The sequence below is a fragment of the Durio zibethinus genome, chromosome 14 (assembly GCF_047325235.1).
Source record: "Durio zibethinus cultivar Kanyao isolate XHJ-2024 chromosome 14, ASM4732523v1, whole genome shotgun sequence".
Taxonomy (NCBI): Eukaryota; Viridiplantae; Streptophyta; class Magnoliopsida; order Malvales; family Malvaceae; genus Durio; species Durio zibethinus.
In genome coordinates, this window is record NC_143175.1 from 12,622,073 (window position 1) to 12,639,773 (window position 17,701).

Consider the following 17,701-nt stretch of genomic DNA (forward strand, 5'->3'; position numbering starts at 1 on the left):
TTTTAATTTGCGTTCATTGTTATTTAATTTGATTAATGATTTGTATTATTATAGTAACATGTATCAAAATAAGATTAGGATTGAACAAAATTTGATTAAAATTAAAAAAAATGATCGAATAATTCAAGTTATATCAATATTTTAGTTATTATTTTAATTTAAATAATTAAAATGATCAATTTTTATTTTAAAATATCTAAATCAAATAAATTAAAATATCTAATTTAATATTAAATAACTAATTAAAAAAATATAATATAAGTATATTCAATTATATGAGGTAAATACATTTAATGTAAAAAATTAAAATTAAAATCAATTAATTTAAAAAAAATCAAAATTATGATCTTAATTCGATTTAAATTTTTTAATTTTTTTATATATATCAATTGATTTAATTTTTATTGTAAATTAAATTAATTATTTAAATTTTACGATCGAATTAATCAAAATTTCCGTTTGCTCAGCCCTAAACGAGATTAAGAAAGAAGGCTGAGTATGACAGAGAGAAATTGTGGGAGTTTCTTTTTTTGTTTGATTTGAGTAAGTTAATGCTTAACAGTCAAAATGCCAGTCTAACAGAGAGCGTGAGTGAGTCAGGACCCGGGTGAGGAGCATTGAGGCAAGAGAACATACAGTACTTGAAGAACGCATCTGGATTCTGGATCCCACTCATATCACCCCAACTCCCCACTCTCTCTCTCTCTCTCTCTTTCTTTCTTTCTCTTCCTGCCGCTTACCATTCTTTTTGTTTTGTTTGTATTAGCTTCAAATGAGAGAGAAAGCAATCTCCACTTGCTGAGACTTGATAGCGAGAGAGACAGAGAGAGCTGAAATTGATAGCTCCAAAGCCCTAAGCTTTGTCTGCCCAAAATAGCACTAGAACCCAAAAAACAAAGCAGCAACAGAGAAGCAATTGTTAGTGCCTCAGCTACTGCTACTGCTACTGCTGCTGCTCCTCCCTGTGCTCTGCTCACTGGCTTGAATGAAAGAAGGCGGTGGTTTGGCTTAAGGCGCTAATTCAGAGACACAAAAAACACCAACAATAGACTTCACTTTGATCCCTTTCTCTTCTTCTTTCGCAAATCTTTGTCTTAAAAAAAAAGAGAAAGATCAACGAGACAACGACCTTAAAATCCCAGTCTTTCTCTCTTTAATGGGTAAAGCCCGTACTCTCCTACCCAAAAACTGTTTTCTCAAATTTAGTTACTAAAAACGTTCAAAGGGAAGTAACTAGTAAAAACTAGGAAGGAAGCTCTCTCTATCTATAAAGGAAAAGGAAAAAGAAAAAAAAAAGAAAAAGGGTTGTTGCTCTTTCTCCTTTGGCGTCTGCAACTTTTGCTGATGTTTGCTTTATAAAGAAATTCAACCACCATATTTTCTTCTTTTTCTTCCTTTTAAATCTCCACACGGGAATACTCTTTTTGATTCTCTTTTTTCCTTTCTGTTCTATAAATTTATTTTCTTTACATTTCCGCACTATGGGGCTTCTATTCTTTTGCAGGAATCAGAGAAAGAGGGAAGGATAGAGACACTGACTGCTGCTAACTGGTCCCAAGTTGGTAGGTAGAGCTTGTGGTTGAGAAAGAAGCTTTACTTACACATACCTTACTCAAAACATTCCATTACTCACTCTCTCAAAATTAAACAAGAAACGTGAAGTATACAGCAACTAAACAATATTTGGAGAGCGTTCGGGGTTGGTGTGCTTTCAATTATGGATGGCTATGAAGCAACAAGAATTGTGTTCTCAAGAATCCAAGAGTCAGAGCCAGAAAATGCTTCCAGAATCATGGGTCTACTGCTCATTCAAGATCATGGCGAGAAGGAGATGATTCGTTTAGCCTTTGGTCCCAAAGCTTTACTTCACTCAGTGATTCTCAAGGCAAAAAAGGAGCTCCGCGTTCCCACTAACTCTCCTTCTACACCTTCAACAACATCATCTCCTTCTCCTTTTCTTGCAGACAACCCAAATACTGTTACTATTTCAAGACAAAGCTCATATGCTTCCAGGCTTCTAGGGAACGCTGGAGTCAATCTTCCATCTTCTCTCTCGATCCCTACAAAACCTTCCATTTCTTCTGGTAGTTCTTCTTGGAGTGCTTTATCTGAGCTTCCAAACGCGGATGAGTTGATCAGTCCATGCAGTGGGTCTATAAATCCTTCTTCTTTACCTTTCTATGGAAATGGAGAAGGTATTGATATGATTGACGAGTTTCAACTTCAAGACCAGCTATCTTTCCTCAATGAAAGCTCACCGCAGCTTAACCCCAAAAACAATGATTTTTTCTACCCGCAAGCAGCTGACATGTCCTCGAGTTCAGTTGCAGCTGCTTGCGGTAGCACTGACGCCATGGGTTTCCCCTCATATTGGGGAAGTTCCTTTCACAGGAGTAGCTCTGCGAGCGATATTTTAGGAGCTGATGACCCGGTTTCAGGGTTTGGGTGGAGACCCTGCTTGTATTTTGCTAGAGGGTACTGTAAAAATGGGAATAATTGCAGATTTATTCATGGAGCGCTTGGGGAGTCTGGTTCAATGGTTGTCGGTGCAGAAGGTGCCACCATGGTTGGGTCCCCTAACAAGATTGAGATGATGGACCAGTGCCATGAGTTACTTAGATCTAAATCCGCTCAACAACAAAGGTTGGCTGCTGCTTCTCAGTTCCTGGGTTCTGCTTCTTTTCCTTACTCCCCAAAGTGCATGAATTTCTTTCTTCAACAGCAACAAAATGATACTCAGAGGTACTTAGTGATTAATTCCTTCTTGTGCTATCTGGTATGTAGTTGAAGATTGAGCTTTGATTTAATTCTTTGGTGTGTGGTAATGTTAAAAGATTTCATTTTGGTTAAAACTATAGGGCTGCAGCTGCTGCTACTTTGATGATGGGTGATGATATGAACAAGTTTAACCGTTCCAAGCTTGAAAGGAACGGTTTTTCAATAAACGGTGAAGCAGGAATGGTTAACCCGGCATCAAGACAGATCTACTTGACTTTCCCAGCTGATAGCACTTTCAGAGAGGAGGACGTGTCAAATTATTTCAGGTTTTTGTTGAATGATGTACTCTATAAGGTTCTATCACATCTGTCTATGCAGTTAGGTGAAATTCACTTTGTTGCTAAACTTATTGTTCTTCTCCTTTAAGTATTTATGGACCCGTTCAAGATGTGAGGATACCATATCAGCAGAAGAGAATGTTTGGATTTGTTACTTTTGTTTATCCTGAGACCGTGAAGATCATTCTGGCTAAAGGGAATCCTCATTTTGTTTGCGACGCCCGGGTTCTGGTGAAGCCTTACAAGGAGAAAGGAAAAGTCCTAGACAAGTACAGGCACTCTCGCACACTTAAAAATCTTATTTGGGGATGACTTGCGAACTTGGTATAGATCTATTAGTGCTTCTTGTTATCTTGCAGGAAGCAGCAGCAACAAGTGGAAAGAGGAGAGTACTCTCCTTGTGTTACCCCAACTGGCCTTGATTCTAGAGACCCATTTGACCATGGTAAGCAGAAGCCAAGAAACCAAAATTGTCTCTCATGTTAGGGTTAAAGTCCCTTTTTTTTTTTTTTTTCAGAAAGAGATAATAAACAAGTGCAAAAATCTTTCAACATAAGAGTTACATCTACTATTCTGTCTAGTATTTTTTTAGAAAACAATAATAAATAAGTATATGTCACTCTCAACCTATTTTGCAGCCACTGCAAAATTTCACTATGAAAAAGAGGGATTATAAAGTGTGATAATCAACCTTAAACTGATGGCTTTTTAAATACAAGTAAGAATTAAAATGATCAAATTATACGTGCAAAAAATTCAAAATACCTTTAATATTATTACTTGTAAAATTTTGTATACGGATAATTAGCGTTAGAGTTAGTAGACTCCACAAATCTTAACATCTCATTTATATTTTTTTGTGTTATATATGCCTAAAAATCTGTGTGTGCAATTAGGAGCAAGGATGTTTTACAATACACGGGACATGTTATGGAGGGGTAAGCTGGAGGAGCAAGCTGATCTGCGACAAGCTTTTGAGCTTCAGAATAGAAGGTTGATGAGTCTGCAACTCCTTGATGTCAAGAAGCATCACCATCACATGGCCCTTTCTAGTGGCAGTCCCATTCCATCACCTACTCACTCACCAAGCCTGTTCAGCCAGTCTCTTGTACTTCCTCAATTTCACAGCAGTCAAGAAGCTCCACAAGGTACACCTCCATTCAAATACAACACTCAATAATCTAGTATGATCATCTGCCTAGTGCATATGAATCGGCATTCTATACTGGAAAGAGTAGATTACTTGCTATCTTTCATTGCAGAGAATTGTTCTAGCCCTGTGCCGGCTATGTCTGTCTTTACTCCTGAGAAACAAGCAGCCAGTACTGCTACTGCATTCGGTAAAGAATCGGCCAGTACTGAAGATAATGGTAGTGGTGAGGAGAGCCTTCATTGTGAAGATGGTGATCTGCCAGTAAGGTATACAAGTAAAGGAACTTTGTGCATTCAGATTGAAATCAGGAGTAAACTGAGAATAACCTACAATTTCTGGGGACAATCAAATAGCCTATTGGTTGTAAACTTATGCATCTTTTGTAACTAATTGCAGTTTGGAGCACAACCTTCCTGATAGTCCTTTTGCATCTCCTACAAAAACTTCTGGAGAGTACTTGTCAGTTATCTCCAATTCTGAAGTAAATAAGGATGCTTCAGTCTTGGCTTCTGTTAACAATAATTGGGTTTCTTCAACTTTACTTCCTGCAAATAATGCATTAGACATGGCATCCTTCAACTCCTTCAACTGCCAAATGCGCAGGTACATTATTGTTAGTTGGAGAACGACTCTTATTGTAATAATATTATCATTACGATTATAAACAGAATTATAAGGTTGGAAATACCATGTATCAAAATGATTTGTAACTCGACCTGTGCCTCTCAATTCAGGTTCTCGTCTGGACATGGGACCATTGGTATGTGTGCGGGCACTGGCGGCCCGACTTGCCCTGTTGGAATTTAGCTTCTATGCGTAGGTAAATGGATATCTTAGGATTCTTTTCTTTAATACATTATTTCTGTTTTGATTTCTATATATGTGCTGGCGAAATTGTGGTTTTGTTTTGCTGATGAGGTTGGCTTCTCTTTACAGGAAGACTGAAAGTACAGCCAAACAAAAAAAAAAATCACATCATAGATCTGTGGAGAACAGACACTGCAATCAGAACCACCTCAACCAATATCGTTATCATGGTCAAAGACTATACTACTTACTATCATACAAAATGTATACAAAGAAAGGTAGTGAACGAAGTGGGTTAGCCATTCCTTTTGTTCTAGTAATATTGTTATCTATTGTTTCGGTAGTTGAGTTTGGACCACAGGTAAAAGCAAAGAAGAAAAAGAGGATCACACAGTCAATGTGTAGTTGTAACTCCCTGCGAACTGTAATTTCTTCCCCTTCCTCCTCTTTTCCAGTGCTGATGGTTTCCCTGGAAGAAACAAGGAAAATCCCATATTTGGTTTTTTAGCTCGTTAGTCTATGTTAGGGTACAATCAAAATCTCTTTTTTGTACAGCATCAGCAGAAGCAGGGAAGCACACCCACAGGCAGAAACGGTAAATGCAAAGTGTAATGTATGGGGGTAAAAATGGGGGCGAGACATCTGTCTGGGGGGATGCGGGGAAGATCAGACATTCGTTTAATCTCAATTCAAAGTGTTACCTTGTGTATTTGTTGTTATTTGTAGCCAGTTGCTACACACGTGTCAATCCCTTAGATTAGGAGAGACGGAAGATTTTTACTAGTAAAAGCATCAAAGAAAAACAGAGAAAGAGGAGTTGTAATTTGTAAACTCTAATCCTATTGGTTTTTTCTGTCTGTTTTTAAGCTTTATGTATTACAAGAATTTGTCTCGTGTAGGAATCTCGCCAGCAAACGCAACAGCGATAGCGGTAGAATTATTATTGGGTGGGGTCAGGATTTAGAGATTCCCAGTCACAGAGGAGATGCAGGAAGGGCCACAAGACACAACGGAACGTGGGTCACTGACAGTAGAAGTGGGTCCTACTCTTGTTTTAAAAAGTGGTAATAATTTATGTAAGTAAGTGGGTCCTTAATGCCAGCTGCACTCAGCCATGTGACTGAGACTGAATGACGCAACATTTTAGGCTTCTCCTGAGTCATTGCTGCCTAGCAATGCTATTAGCGGCATAAAAGAGTACACTCCCTTCGATCTTATAAAGAAAAGAAAGACGTGAATGTGATGCCACACGATGGACAAAAGTGCACGGTTGCACTGCACAGTGGGAATCTTTGGGGCTGTGTCTGTGTGCATGACTGTGGCTTTCCTTCTGCGATTGTCGCAATAAATTTTTTCTTCAATTTTCTCCTTATGGGGGTGTTTTTGTCTACCTTCACTGTGGCCTCCCTTGAAATCTGTATTCAAAGGCCAGGAAAGTTTGTTGATTAGAGCATTAAAGACTCTTCCGCTAATTCGTTTACGATCATATGATGGCAGTAATTGTTTCTTTAGGAAGAAAATTTGAGGTATTCCAAGAGTTAGGTTCTGGCTGCTGCATATGTAGCCAACATTATTTATCTCCATAAAGGGGAACTACAGATATAGGCTATTTGGTGGGAAGAAAGGAGGGAAATTTCAAGGAAAATGTGGTTGAGAAAAACTATTAATTTCATCTGTTTTGCGAAGAAGGGAAACAATAGAAGTTGAGGAACGGGAACATCCAAGATTCAAACGTGGGAATCAGATTCGTCAAAGAAGTAGATGTTTGAAGCACAAGTTAGTTGAAAATTTGGTGTATTTAAGAGGAGCGGATGATTAATTTCCTTATAAGAAGCCCAATACAAGCTTAAATGGATGTAAAGGCCAGTTTCAGCTCAATTCTATGAAGAAGCTGATCAGCCCAGTCAAGTTTGATGAGCTCCAACAGCCGGTCAATGAGCCTAGCAGGCCGCCTGGGCTGCTCACCTTTACTATTCTTTTTATACTAGTATAAAAAGTGTAAATGGTTAGAATTGAAAATATCATTTGTAGAAAGGGATGGGATGGTTGAAATTTATAAGATGTGATAATGGTAAGAGAGCTAACAAAAAAAGAGGTGTCTCTCTACTGCATAGTTCAAACTGAATGAATTTCGCATGTACAAAGAAAAAAAAGAATATTTTTAGTATAAAACGCATGTTGAAGTTTATGATATTTGAATTTTTAGAAAGAGTTGGAATGTCAACGGAGGCTATATATATAATACATATATCCTCCATATGTACAGAAATCATGTGTCTGTTTTCCTTCTTCCCGCCAATCACGGCCAGGTTTTGAACATTTCTTCTCTGCAAATCAAAAGATTGTACTAGTCCATGAAAAACGTATCCGTCCTTCATTCATCTCCTGCATGCAAATCAGGATCAGGTTCAGAAATCCAAATTATTGAGATTTGAGAGACCGCAATAACTCATCCATCCCTACGTACGTCGTTAAATACATATATATATATATATATGGAGGATTACCTGAGAAAGAACTTCGCTGTTGAACACAAAAGGCCATCCGAAGACGCTTTAAGGAGATGGAGATGTGCAGTCTCCCTCGTCAAGAACCCTCGCCGCAGGTTTCGCATGGTTGCTGATCTTGCTAAACGTGCTGAAGCTGATCGCAAGCGTCGAATCCTCCAGGTTCTTTAATTCCCTTTCCTTTGTGTGTGTGTGTGTGTGTGTTTTTTTTTTTTTTTGGCTTTAGTGATACGTATTTTTTATTGTTTTAGTGTTATATACTATTGCCTTTCGTTTCTTGATTTGTTTTTCTTCTAATTTTCCCAACAACATTAGTTTTATATCAAGCCAATGACTATGATTAAAAAAGTTTTGCTATTGGATTTGATGCATTTCTTGCATTGTGATTAGAGGTAGAAAAACTGATTCTGCAGATTTCATCCAGCTTGATTCTAAATTGACCCAAATTCGATTTGATACAAACATGAATTGAATCAAACTCAAAGTAATTTCAACTCGAATTAATCCAAACTTGAAATACTTCTTTAAAATGATTCAAAATTATATTGAACATAATTTTATTTTTAAAATATTAATGTAATTAAAAATAATAAATTTAACTTCTAAACTAGTTTCATTTTCTCAAGGAAAGAAAACATTGAAAAAGTGATCTATTAATTAATTTAATTTTATATCTCAAAATTTATTATTTTATTATTATTTATAAGTAATAAATATAAAAATTAACTATCAATTTTAAATAAAATATAGTTTAATAATAGATTTAAAATATTATAATAATCTTATAATTTATAAGTAATTAGTATTAAGATTAGTTGTATTAAACAAATGAAATTATCAAGTTTTTTTTATGAACAAAATTTTAAAAGATTATATATATAGTATAATTTCTTCATATGCAATTAAATTTATGTTGTTATACATAAAATGAATACTCAAAACTAAATTTTATAATTTAAAAAATTAAAACCAAACCAAACCAAGTCATGTCATGCCATACCATACCATACCAACAGACAATAGGTAATATCCCATTTTCATTTTTCATTGTATCATTTGTTATTCAAATGATCAATTATTAAAGTTAAATTAATAAGATCTCTAAGTAATTTTGATATTTTAGAAATAATACCATTAGGTCGATTAAATAATCAATACCAATGGTACTCTTAATAACATATTTTACTTTTTAGTGGTAATTCTGGTGGTGATTTTTTTTTAAATATATAATTATTTATATATTTTCAATTCATTATTAATGAGTAATGTGGACAAATATTATTTTATAAAATTAATATAAATCATTAATTATAAATTAATATGTAAAACATAAAATATTAAAAATAAATATTAAGTATTATTCAACAAAAATCATTAATAATTTTTTATCATGAACAAACTTAATTTTATATTTAATGTAACGTAATTTTATATTATTAACAAAATAATTTTAAATAATTTAACATTATTTTTTTATATAATTTGATTATATTTATTTGATTTTAAAAATTAACAAATTAAATATAAATGATCCCAGATTAAACTTAAAATGATTCTAATTCAAATTAATTTAAGAATGAAATAATCTGAATTCGATTCTAGTTTTCTTTTACCCGAATTTGAAAGGAAATTATATTTTCTTAACCCAACGTGGTATGACTTGAAATTTCCAACACAAACACAATCCAACCAAGTAATTTAACTCCTGTTCTATCCTTTTCAAGTTGGTCAAAATAAGATAGATATAGGTAGGATTAGCAAAAAAGGCCTAAATTATTTCAAACTAGGTTGAATTCTAATTTGAACATCACCCCACCGAAACGACCCGTAGTAAAGGGTTTGATGATCATATAACCAGGGTATCTCGTCCATAGTTTTAATCGTTACCTTTGAATTTAGACCAGTCAATGCCTGTTATTAAAAGAAACGCTGTTGTTTGCTTTCACTCTACGACGAGTCGATGACTGTGACGTCTGTGGTGTTGGATGAATCGTCTCGTTCACGAAACAAACAAATTGCAGGCTATTTAGCTAAGGTAGTCGATCGTCTATGTCAACTACTATATTGCGCACTAGTTTTATGACGTGGACAATAAGATGCGAAGCAAACAATTCTTCAATTGGGGCCGCCTCCGTGGTCCTTGTTTTCACATGTTAGTACTTTTGATTTTGGAGGTGGTCTTCAATTTCCTAGTACTAGTTATGGTCGGCTTTCTTGTTAGAAATGTCGAAAACGCGTAAAACAAAACCAACTGCGCACGCCAGCATGCATGCAATAGTCCATCATTGATGGCTGCAGCTTTAACTTTAGTTTTGCTTTCGACTGGAATCTTCGTTTGTTATCTCAGGTAAGCCAAAAGAAGTTTGTTCAATAGAATTTTGTTGAATGTGGGTTAAAAAGGTCGGAGCCCTTTCCGCTCACTTCTTTTGGTAAAAAAGAAATCGCCTGATGCATGTCATGTGTGGGTTTTTTTTTTTTTTTTTAATTTTATTTTATCAAAAGCTCTAATTGATCAAAATGTGGAGGTTGATTGAATAGTCCAAATTCACACAGAACTTAAACGAGCACAAAGATTGCATAAGATTGTTAAGGAAATTGTGAATTGTGAGTGTTTAAAACACTTAAATAGAACAATTTGACTCAACTCTTGGATGGCTCAATAATTTTTCCATAATTTCCACCAAGTTGCAACTCAGTCTTCTTTTTCTTATTATGATCGGAAGAAATGGTGCCATAATAAAGCCAGGGAGCTATTATTATTTTGTTGAGAAGAATCCTGACCAGATAACAAAAATTAATTTCTTTTGAAGCAAAGAAGGGAACATCACTCATTCACTCCAATATATCCATTGCCAGATGGGACAATCCACTAAGCTTGTCAATCAATACTCACACAACTTTCACTTTAGATTTAGCCAAAATTAGTTAGATACACTCTGGTTTTCTTGTTTGTGGAATGGTTGATACATTCATAAGATTTTAAAACAAACAATGTTGGTCAAAACGTTAACTAGTAGTATTTTATACAACTGCTTTTTTAAAATATATAATCATTGTCTTTTCTCCAACAATGATTGACTTACATTTGTTTTGTTCAGTGCTGTCGAAAATAACCAACTGAAAGAGCTAATAAACAAATAAAAGATAAAATCATCATATTGCTGGGCCATAATTACTCAAGGGCATATGTGATATTCTTTCATTTCTTGTTGAAGTCTTAAGCAGTACTTATGAAACTCTAAAAACCGAGCTTTAACCGAATTGTGGCATACCTCCTCTTAAAGGATGACATTACCACTAGTACCTTATAAGTTTGGTTTAAATTTACCGTCCCAAGTCTTTTGGAATATTGAATTTTGAGGTACAAAGATATCCATATTTAGTCGGATTGGTGAAACAACTGAGCCAATGATGATGGCTATAGATTATAGAGTCGAAACCCTGTCAGTGTGTGCTGTCCACTTTTGCTGCCATTATCCTCATCTAATAGTTTCAGTCTTTTAGACCCATGGATGTCATGTGTGTTGTTAGTATATTCTGGTGGTGGCAGCAACCAAAGATTTTCAATGTTCTTTCTGTTTTAACATCAATGCACTTTGATATTTACGCTTCAACCAAAAGATAATCTCCCCGCTAGGCTTATTTCAGGATAGTTTGACCCTGTGATCTGTGATCAGTGATCGTGTCTCGCCAGCATTTTTGCAGACTAGTGCTGTTCCCTAAAATCTAAACAGAGTTCATGTATTTTGGACGCTTCCGCTCTTCCCCGACTATTGTATGTTTGGTTTTCCAATATATACCTACACTTATTATATCTTCATCATCTTTTGCCAGGAAAAAATTAGAGTAGCTCTTTACGTGCAAAAAGCGGCATTGAATTTCATTGATGGTACAATCTCTACTAGATGATGATCTCGTTATCCATCCAAATTAAAATTTCCCTTTTCAATCATCTAACTCTATCTGGTGCCTAGAACAGCAGGCAAGCGAGTTCAGGACAACTACAAGCTTCCGGAAGATGTTAGGCAAGCTGGTTTTGGCATTGGAGCTGATGAGCTAGCATTCATTGTTCAGTCCCATGACATGAAGAGCTTCGAAGATCATGGAGGAGTTGAAGGCTTAGCAAAAAAAGTCTCTGTATCTCTGACCGACGGTGTTGTTCCAACTGATGTTTCACTCAGGCAAAATATATATGGCTACAACCAATTTGCTGAGAAACCTGCTAGATCCTTTTGGATGTTTGTGTGGGAAGCCCTGCATGACTTGACTTTGATTATTCTCATGGTATGTGCTGCTGTTTCTGTAGTTGTTGGAATTGCTACTGAAGGATGGCCTACAGGTATGTATGATGGGCTAGGAATAGTATTCTGCATTTTCCTGGTGGTATTGGTTACTGCCATAAGTGACTACAAGCAGTCCTTGCAATTCAAAGACTTGGATAAAGAGAAGAAAAATATAGTTGTTCAGGTCACCAGAGACGGGTGCAGGCAAAAGATTTCTATCTATGATTTGGTGGTTGGGGATATTGTTTATCTATCAATTGGAGATCAAGTTCCTGCAGATGGTGTTCTTATATCTGGTTACAGCTTATCAATTGATGAATCAAGCTTGTCAGGTGAAAGTGAACCTGTAAATATAACTCAACAGCGGCCTTTTCTTCTCTCAGGGACAAAAGTGCAAGATGGCTCTGGCAAAATGTTGGTAACTACAGTTGGTATGAGGACTGAATGGGGAAGACTGATGGTTACTCTAAGTGAAGGTGGAGAAGATGAAACGCCACTACAGGTGAAGCTCAATGGAGTTGCGACCGTTATTGGAAAGATTGGTTTGGCATTTTCTGTTTTGACATTTTTGGTTCTGACCATAAGGTTTCTAGTGACAAAGGCGCTGCATGGTGAGATTACAAACTGGTCTGTGAGCGACGCACTGAATCTCTTGAATTTCTTTGCCATTGCAGTGACTATCATTGTAGTTGCAGTTCCAGAAGGATTACCACTGGCAGTAACATTAAGTCTTGCATTTGCAATGAAAAAGTTAATGAGTGATAAAGCTCTTGTGAGACATCTCTCTGCATGTGAGACAATGGGTTCAGTCACTAGCATTTGCACCGATAAAACCGGGACACTGACTACTAATCATATGGTTGTCAATAAAATTTGGACCTGTGGACGGACAATAAAAATTGAAGGAAACAAAAGTGAGGATTTTTTGCGGTCCTCTATCGCTGGAGGAGTATTCAACATACTTTTGCAGTCGATATTTCAAAATACTGGTGCCGAAGTAGTCAAGGGAAAAGATGGAAAGAATAACGTTTTAGGCTCTCCAACAGAGACAGCAATATTAGAGTTTGGTTTGCTTTTGGGGAATGACTTCGAAATCCATCGAAAGGAATCTGAAATTCTTAAAGTCGAGCCTTTCAATTCAGTGAAGAAAAAGATGTCTGTCCTTGTCTCCCTTTCTAATGGTGGTGGGCACAGAGCATTTTGCAAAGGTGCATCAGAAATAATTTTAAAATCTTGCAGCAAGATAATCAATGCTGACGGTAAGGCCGAGCCTCTATCGGAAGAGCAGAGGAAGTGCATCACTGATGTGATTAATGGCTTTGCCTGTGAAGCCCTAAGAACACTATGCTTGGCTTTCAAGGATGTAAGAGGCACTTCTAATGTAGATAGCAATAGCATTCCTGAAGATAATTATACACTTATCGCTGTGATTGGAATTAAGGATCCTGTGCGACCTGGGGTAAGGGAAGCTGTGAAAACTTGTTTAGCTGCAGGGGTAACTGTGCGGATGGTCACTGGAGACAATATTAACACAGCTAAAGCTATAGCAAGAGAATGTGGGATTTTGACAAATGGTGGTTTGGCAATTGAAGGGCCAGATTTTCGTGACATGAGTCCACAGCAGATGGAGGAGACAATACCAAAACTCCAGGTCTTGCTATTGCTTTATGAACTTGGGTTTTTTTTTTTTTTAATGAAAAACTTTTCTCTTCTCAACCAAGATGTGCCCAGGTAAAAAAGTTTACTTGATTTTCCGCTTTCCAAAATTTGTTCTGTTTTTCTAAGAATTGAAATGCAGTTTATACTAAAAAAAATCAGAAATTATTTTTCATTTATGCATTTTAGAAAAACGTTTAGAGCTGAAAACAGAACCAAAGTGGCATGTGTATGCAGTCCCTATAAAATGCTTGACGCATATGCAGGTTATGGCGCGATCATTGCCCTTGGATAAGCACAAGCTGGTAACTTACTTGAGGAAGGAGTTTAAAGAAGTCGTGGCGGTGACTGGTGATGGGACAAACGATGCCCCTGCTTTGCATGAGGCTGACATTGGACTTGCTATGGGAATAGCCGGAACAGAGGTTTGTTTTCATCTCTGCCACCATTTGTGTCAATCAATTGTTTCCTAGTCCGCTTAGCTGTTTCTCTTTCATTGTTAGCTAAGCATCTTTCTGCAATACCGCACCTTCAGGTCGCAAAAGAAAATGCCGATGTTGTCATAATGGATGACAACTTCACAACTATACAGAATGTTGACAGATGGGGCCGTGCAGTTTATATCAATATCCAAAAGTTTGTACAGTTCCAGCTCACAGTTAACATTGTCGCACTCATGCTCAATTTTATTTCTGCATGCATCTCAGGTACTTTCATTTATTGAGTAGCAAATTTGTTTCTTGGTTTGAGCTTAAAACCCTGAGCCTGTCTTTAGATAATGCAGATGACAAATCATCTTTGAGAAGTAATTTTTCAGGTTCTGCTCCTCTTACGGCTGTTCAGCTGCTCTGGGTGAACATGATCATGGACACTCTTGGAGCATTGGCATTGGCTACGGAACCTCCTCACGAGGGCCTGATGAAAAGGCCTCCTATTGGAAGGGATGCAGCTTTCATTACCAGGATCATGTGGCGGAATATCATCGGCCAGAGCATTTATCAATTGATTGTACTTGCAATTCTCAAGTTTGAAGGGAAACGGCTTTTGCAGCTTTCTGGTTCAGATGCTACTGCTATTTTGAATACAGTCATCTTCAATACCTTCGTGTTTTGCCAGGTGCTGGGCCTCGATCTTTACCCATCTTTTCCTTCACTTTCTAAGCATGCTGTCATTCAATTTATAATGCACTTTCAAAAAGTACTTTGCTCATCTTCCCAGAAGACAAGACTTTTGCAGACTGGGGACTGAGATTTTTACATCATTTTGTTTCTTTTGTTCAGGTGTTCAATGAAATCAATAGCAGGGATATGGAGAAGATCAATGTTTTCCGAGGCATTTTTGATAGTTGGCTATTTATTATGGTGATGGTCTCTACGGTGGCTTTTCAAAGCATAATAGTTGAATTCTTGGGTACTTTTGCAAACACTGTGCCACTGAGCTGGGAGCTATGGCTAGCCAGCATTTTACTTGGAGCAGGAAGCCTCATAGTTTCTGTTATCCTCAAATGCATACCCGTTGACAAAAGCAAAGAAGCTGCCACAACCAAGCACCATGATGGCTACGAACCACTTCCAAGTGGTCCAGATATGGCATGAATGATCCACCTTATTAGAAATGCCAATGCAGCTTCAAACTCAGAGGAAATCAATTCAAACAATGATGCCCAATACAAGCGGCAACAAAATTCTTTTCTAGTAGAGTAGGAATATTCTGATGATTCATTGTACTTCTGCTAACTTAAAGTATTCAAGAAGATGCCATGATTTTGCAGTTTCTCAGCTCATTGTACTTCTACAATGACCCTGTTAGAATGCAACTAAAATTTTGCTGCTTGCTTACTTGACAGTAACCCAATAAGTTATAGTAGTTCTCTTCAAAGAAATGCAATGATATGAAATCATACACGCACATGAAATCTAATGGAGTGGCCATACACTCAAACTAGCATTTCCACATGTTTGTCAAGTTGTCCTAAAAAATAAAAGCTAAAGTTAATTTGAACAATTAGCCACTTTGACCAATGAATTCTGCAACAGAACAATATGAACCCGCTACGTGCCTTCAGCCAAACTAGAGAATCCAAGCATGTGCAAAAATATAAAGTTCTTTATATTTATACAAAATCAAAATCCTCAAGATGTTCATCTGTTTTCAGTTTGTATAAAGCAATAATTTCAAGAGGAAATAAACTATGACTAATTTTCAGGTCCTCTGGGCTGTGCAACAGCATGTCTGCTGACAAATAGCTTGCTGATATCTTCAGTGACCACATTACTCCTGCCAAAAATTGAATCATGAATCATTTACTACAAATTTTCTCCAATATAAATGAATGCAACATTAGCAAACCAAAACAGACATGACATGGATGATTTGGCAAGAAGGTCAAGATATTAAACTACCCCACATGGGGTTCAAGGAACTTTAGCCTTTAGGTCATATAAATGGTAGATAGTATGAGGGAGTTCTCCAGCCCATCGTGTGCTTCTTGATGGTATTAGGCCCCAGGCAATGCGGCAATTTGCGGGTGAAAAGAAGAAACACAAGGAAAATAGTTGTCTTATCAAGCATAAGAAGAAACTTTTTCACTCTGAAAAGCACACTGTTTTGCTTCTTGAGACATTAGAACAAAGCAGGAAAAGTCTCAAATTCTTGTGATTAAGACGTAGAAACAGAAATCAAGATTTGGCTAGTAAGAATTCATTAGTACTATTTCTTCACTGATGCTGTAAGCCCGTGAAAAAAAAAAAAAAGACTTGTAAAAAAGTTGTAGGAAGCAAAGGTTAGTGTCAACTTGAGTTATTCAAAGTAAAATGCATTTGCTTCATGGCTAAAACCTTCAGCAATGGCCTAAAGCAAAGTAGTGATTGTGAACAAATAGCTGCTCTATTGAGCTGAAACTTTATGTTTGAGGTCAAATTTGTTCCTTGTTTTCCTTGGATTGAGATTTATGGGCTAAATCATAAATGCTAACAAAAATTGTACTAGAATTAAGCAGATAAGGTGTTGCATAAAATTACAATTTATTCTTCTAAACAAGAAGTTTAAATCAATTTCAACAAAGGGCTTTGAAATCGTAGAAGGAAACAAAGTAAAAGGGAAGTATTTTGACCTTCCTTTGAGCTGAGGGGGAACAAGGGTGCCACCTCCCGTATCAGGAACGCTCTTGGAATGAGGTAAGGTAGCTCTGGGAAGTTTAGCCCTTGGTGGGGGTGGTACGCTAACGCTGGAACCCAACCCCATCATCCCCTCTGAGTGTCGCTTACGCGACGCACTTTCCGCCATCGCTGCCGCTACCACAGATGCGTGGTTGTCGCCGCTTATTAATGACACCCTCGGAGAGTTCAAAAGCACCGAAGCATCCGGAAGCTTCTCAAAAGTTTCTGGCCTTTGATCCAACGACGACCCAGATGGCCTGCGAATTAGATTAACCACCTTCAAAAGTTGTGACAAATTAAAAATGATATATTTGAAGGATCAATTAACGATATGCTTCTCACAGGGTTTTACGAGGAGAAGGGGGGCGCTGGGGTGGAAGTGCTGGTGGTTCATGTTCGGAGTCTGAAACGTCGTCGTCTGAAGAGGATGCATAGTCTACCAGAGACATCTCTCTCTCTCTCTCTCTCTCTCTCTCTCTCTCTCTCTGCCAAATTAACCACCGCTGGAGCTGGAACAGGACTGCCCCGAAAACGCAGCACTTTGGAAGATTAAAAACTTAAAACAACAAGAAGTTCCACCATACGATGTTGTTCTTGACCATTTGGCATTTGGCAGTGACTTTGGGTTTTAATAAAAAAAAATGCTACATCAAAGAGGTAATTAGCAGTACTGATTTCATCAATGATTAATTTTACTAGGCGTGCGTTGCGGTGGGTTAAAATTTTTTTATTTTATTATTTATATTTAGTTTTTGAAACATTTATTTAATTTTTTTTAAAAAAATAAAAGGAACAAAAATATTTAAATGAATGTGACATATGAATAATAAAATTTGTCTTTTATTTCAAATTTATTCGAAATTAATTTTTCACAAGTGTTCATATTGAATTGAATCAGATAAAATTTTACTGAATACTACTCATTTTGTCTTTTCAATTAATTGGTTTATTTTGTTGAACAATCTATCTAATTTAAAAATATATTAAAAAGGTCAAAAAAAAAAAAAAAAAAAACAAATGAAAGAGCTAGGTGGGTACTTGATATTATCTTCTTATAAAATTTATATAAAATTAAATAGAT

At 36.6% G+C, this 17,701-nt stretch overlaps 3 protein-coding genes across 5 annotated transcripts; 2 read left to right on the forward strand and 1 right to left on the reverse strand.

Moving 5' to 3' along the window:
* Positions 1 to 862: 862 nt before the first annotated feature.
* Positions 863 to 6,382, forward strand: LOC111295684 (zinc finger CCCH domain-containing protein 46-like). Of its 2 annotated transcripts, none has more exons than XM_022889295.2 (10): positions 863 to 1,160; positions 1,505 to 2,742; positions 2,859 to 3,044; positions 3,146 to 3,331; positions 3,416 to 3,501; positions 3,953 to 4,204; positions 4,319 to 4,475; positions 4,606 to 4,812; positions 4,944 to 5,029; positions 5,146 to 6,382. In XM_022889295.2, the coding sequence occupies exons 2-9, from the start codon at positions 1,718 to 1,720 to the stop codon at positions 5,014 to 5,016; spliced, it is 2,172 nt and encodes a 723-aa protein (XP_022745030.2). In that variant the 5' UTR covers positions 863 to 1,160; positions 1,505 to 1,717; the 3' UTR covers positions 5,017 to 5,029; positions 5,146 to 6,382. The 2 variants fall into 2 exon arrangements, with proteins under 2 accessions (XP_022745030.2, XP_089599689.1); XM_089743563.1 differs by having other exon boundaries at positions 3,146 to 3,325.
* A 1,015-nt stretch (positions 6,383 to 7,397) lies between these two features.
* LOC111295683 (calcium-transporting ATPase 4, plasma membrane-type-like) lies at positions 7,398 to 15,240 on the forward strand. 2 transcript variants are annotated; one of them, XM_022889292.2, is made up of 7 exons: positions 7,398 to 7,685; positions 11,358 to 11,412; positions 11,503 to 13,457; positions 13,729 to 13,887; positions 13,998 to 14,169; positions 14,280 to 14,578; positions 14,743 to 15,240. In XM_022889292.2, exons 1-7 carry the CDS (start codon positions 7,512 to 7,514, stop codon positions 15,055 to 15,057), a joined length of 3,129 nt encoding a protein of 1,042 aa, XP_022745027.2. In that variant the 5' UTR covers positions 7,398 to 7,511; the 3' UTR covers positions 15,058 to 15,240. The 2 variants fall into 2 exon arrangements, with proteins under 2 accessions (XP_022745027.2, XP_022745028.2); XM_022889293.2 differs by lacking the exon at positions 14,743 to 15,240 and having other exon boundaries at positions 14,269 to 14,424.
* A 310-nt stretch (positions 15,241 to 15,550) lies between these two features.
* LOC111295685 (uncharacterized) lies at positions 15,551 to 17,220 on the reverse strand. The gene is made up of 3 exons (XM_022889297.2): positions 16,963 to 17,220; positions 16,575 to 16,877; positions 15,551 to 15,739 (listed from the first exon to the last, which is right to left on the reverse strand). The coding sequence occupies exons 1-3, from the start codon at positions 17,067 to 17,069 to the stop codon at positions 15,658 to 15,660; spliced, it is 492 nt and encodes a 163-aa protein (XP_022745032.2). The 5' UTR covers positions 17,070 to 17,220; the 3' UTR covers positions 15,551 to 15,657.
* Positions 17,221 to 17,701: the final 481 nt, after the last annotated feature.

Excerpts from the sequence above, each read along its gene's own strand:
- LOC111295684 (XM_022889295.2), top strand. The coding sequence starts at position 1,718 with ATGGATGGCTATGAAGCAACAAGAATTGTGTTCTCAAGAATCCAAGAG. Across the intron at positions 2,743-2,858 it reads CAACAAAATGATACTCAGAG|GGCTGCAGCTGCTGCTACTT; the intron begins GTACTTAGTGAT and ends TTAAAACTATAG. Across the intron at positions 4,205-4,318 it reads CAGTCAAGAAGCTCCACAAG|AGAATTGTTCTAGCCCTGTG; the intron begins GTACACCTCCAT and ends CTTTCATTGCAG.
- LOC111295683 (XM_022889292.2), top strand. The coding sequence starts at position 7,512 with ATGGAGGATTACCTGAGAAAGAACTTCGCTGTTGAACACAAAAGGCCA. Across the intron at positions 11,413-11,502 it reads GGCATTGAATTTCATTGATG|CAGGCAAGCGAGTTCAGGAC; the intron begins GTACAATCTCTA and ends TGCCTAGAACAG. Across the intron at positions 13,458-13,728 it reads AGACAATACCAAAACTCCAG|GTTATGGCGCGATCATTGCC; the intron begins GTCTTGCTATTG and ends ACGCATATGCAG.
- LOC111295685 (XM_022889297.2), bottom strand. The coding sequence starts at position 17,069 with ATGTCTCTGGTAGACTATGCATCCTCTTCAGACGACGACGTTTCAGAC. Across the intron at positions 16,878-16,962 it reads CCTTCTCCTCGTAAAACCCT|GCCATCTGGGTCGTCGTTGG; the intron begins GTGAGAAGCATA and ends TCTAATTCGCAG. Across the intron at positions 15,740-16,574 it reads CCCCCTCAGCTCAAAGGAAG|GAGTAATGTGGTCACTGAAG; the intron begins GTCAAAATACTT and ends AATTTTTGGCAG.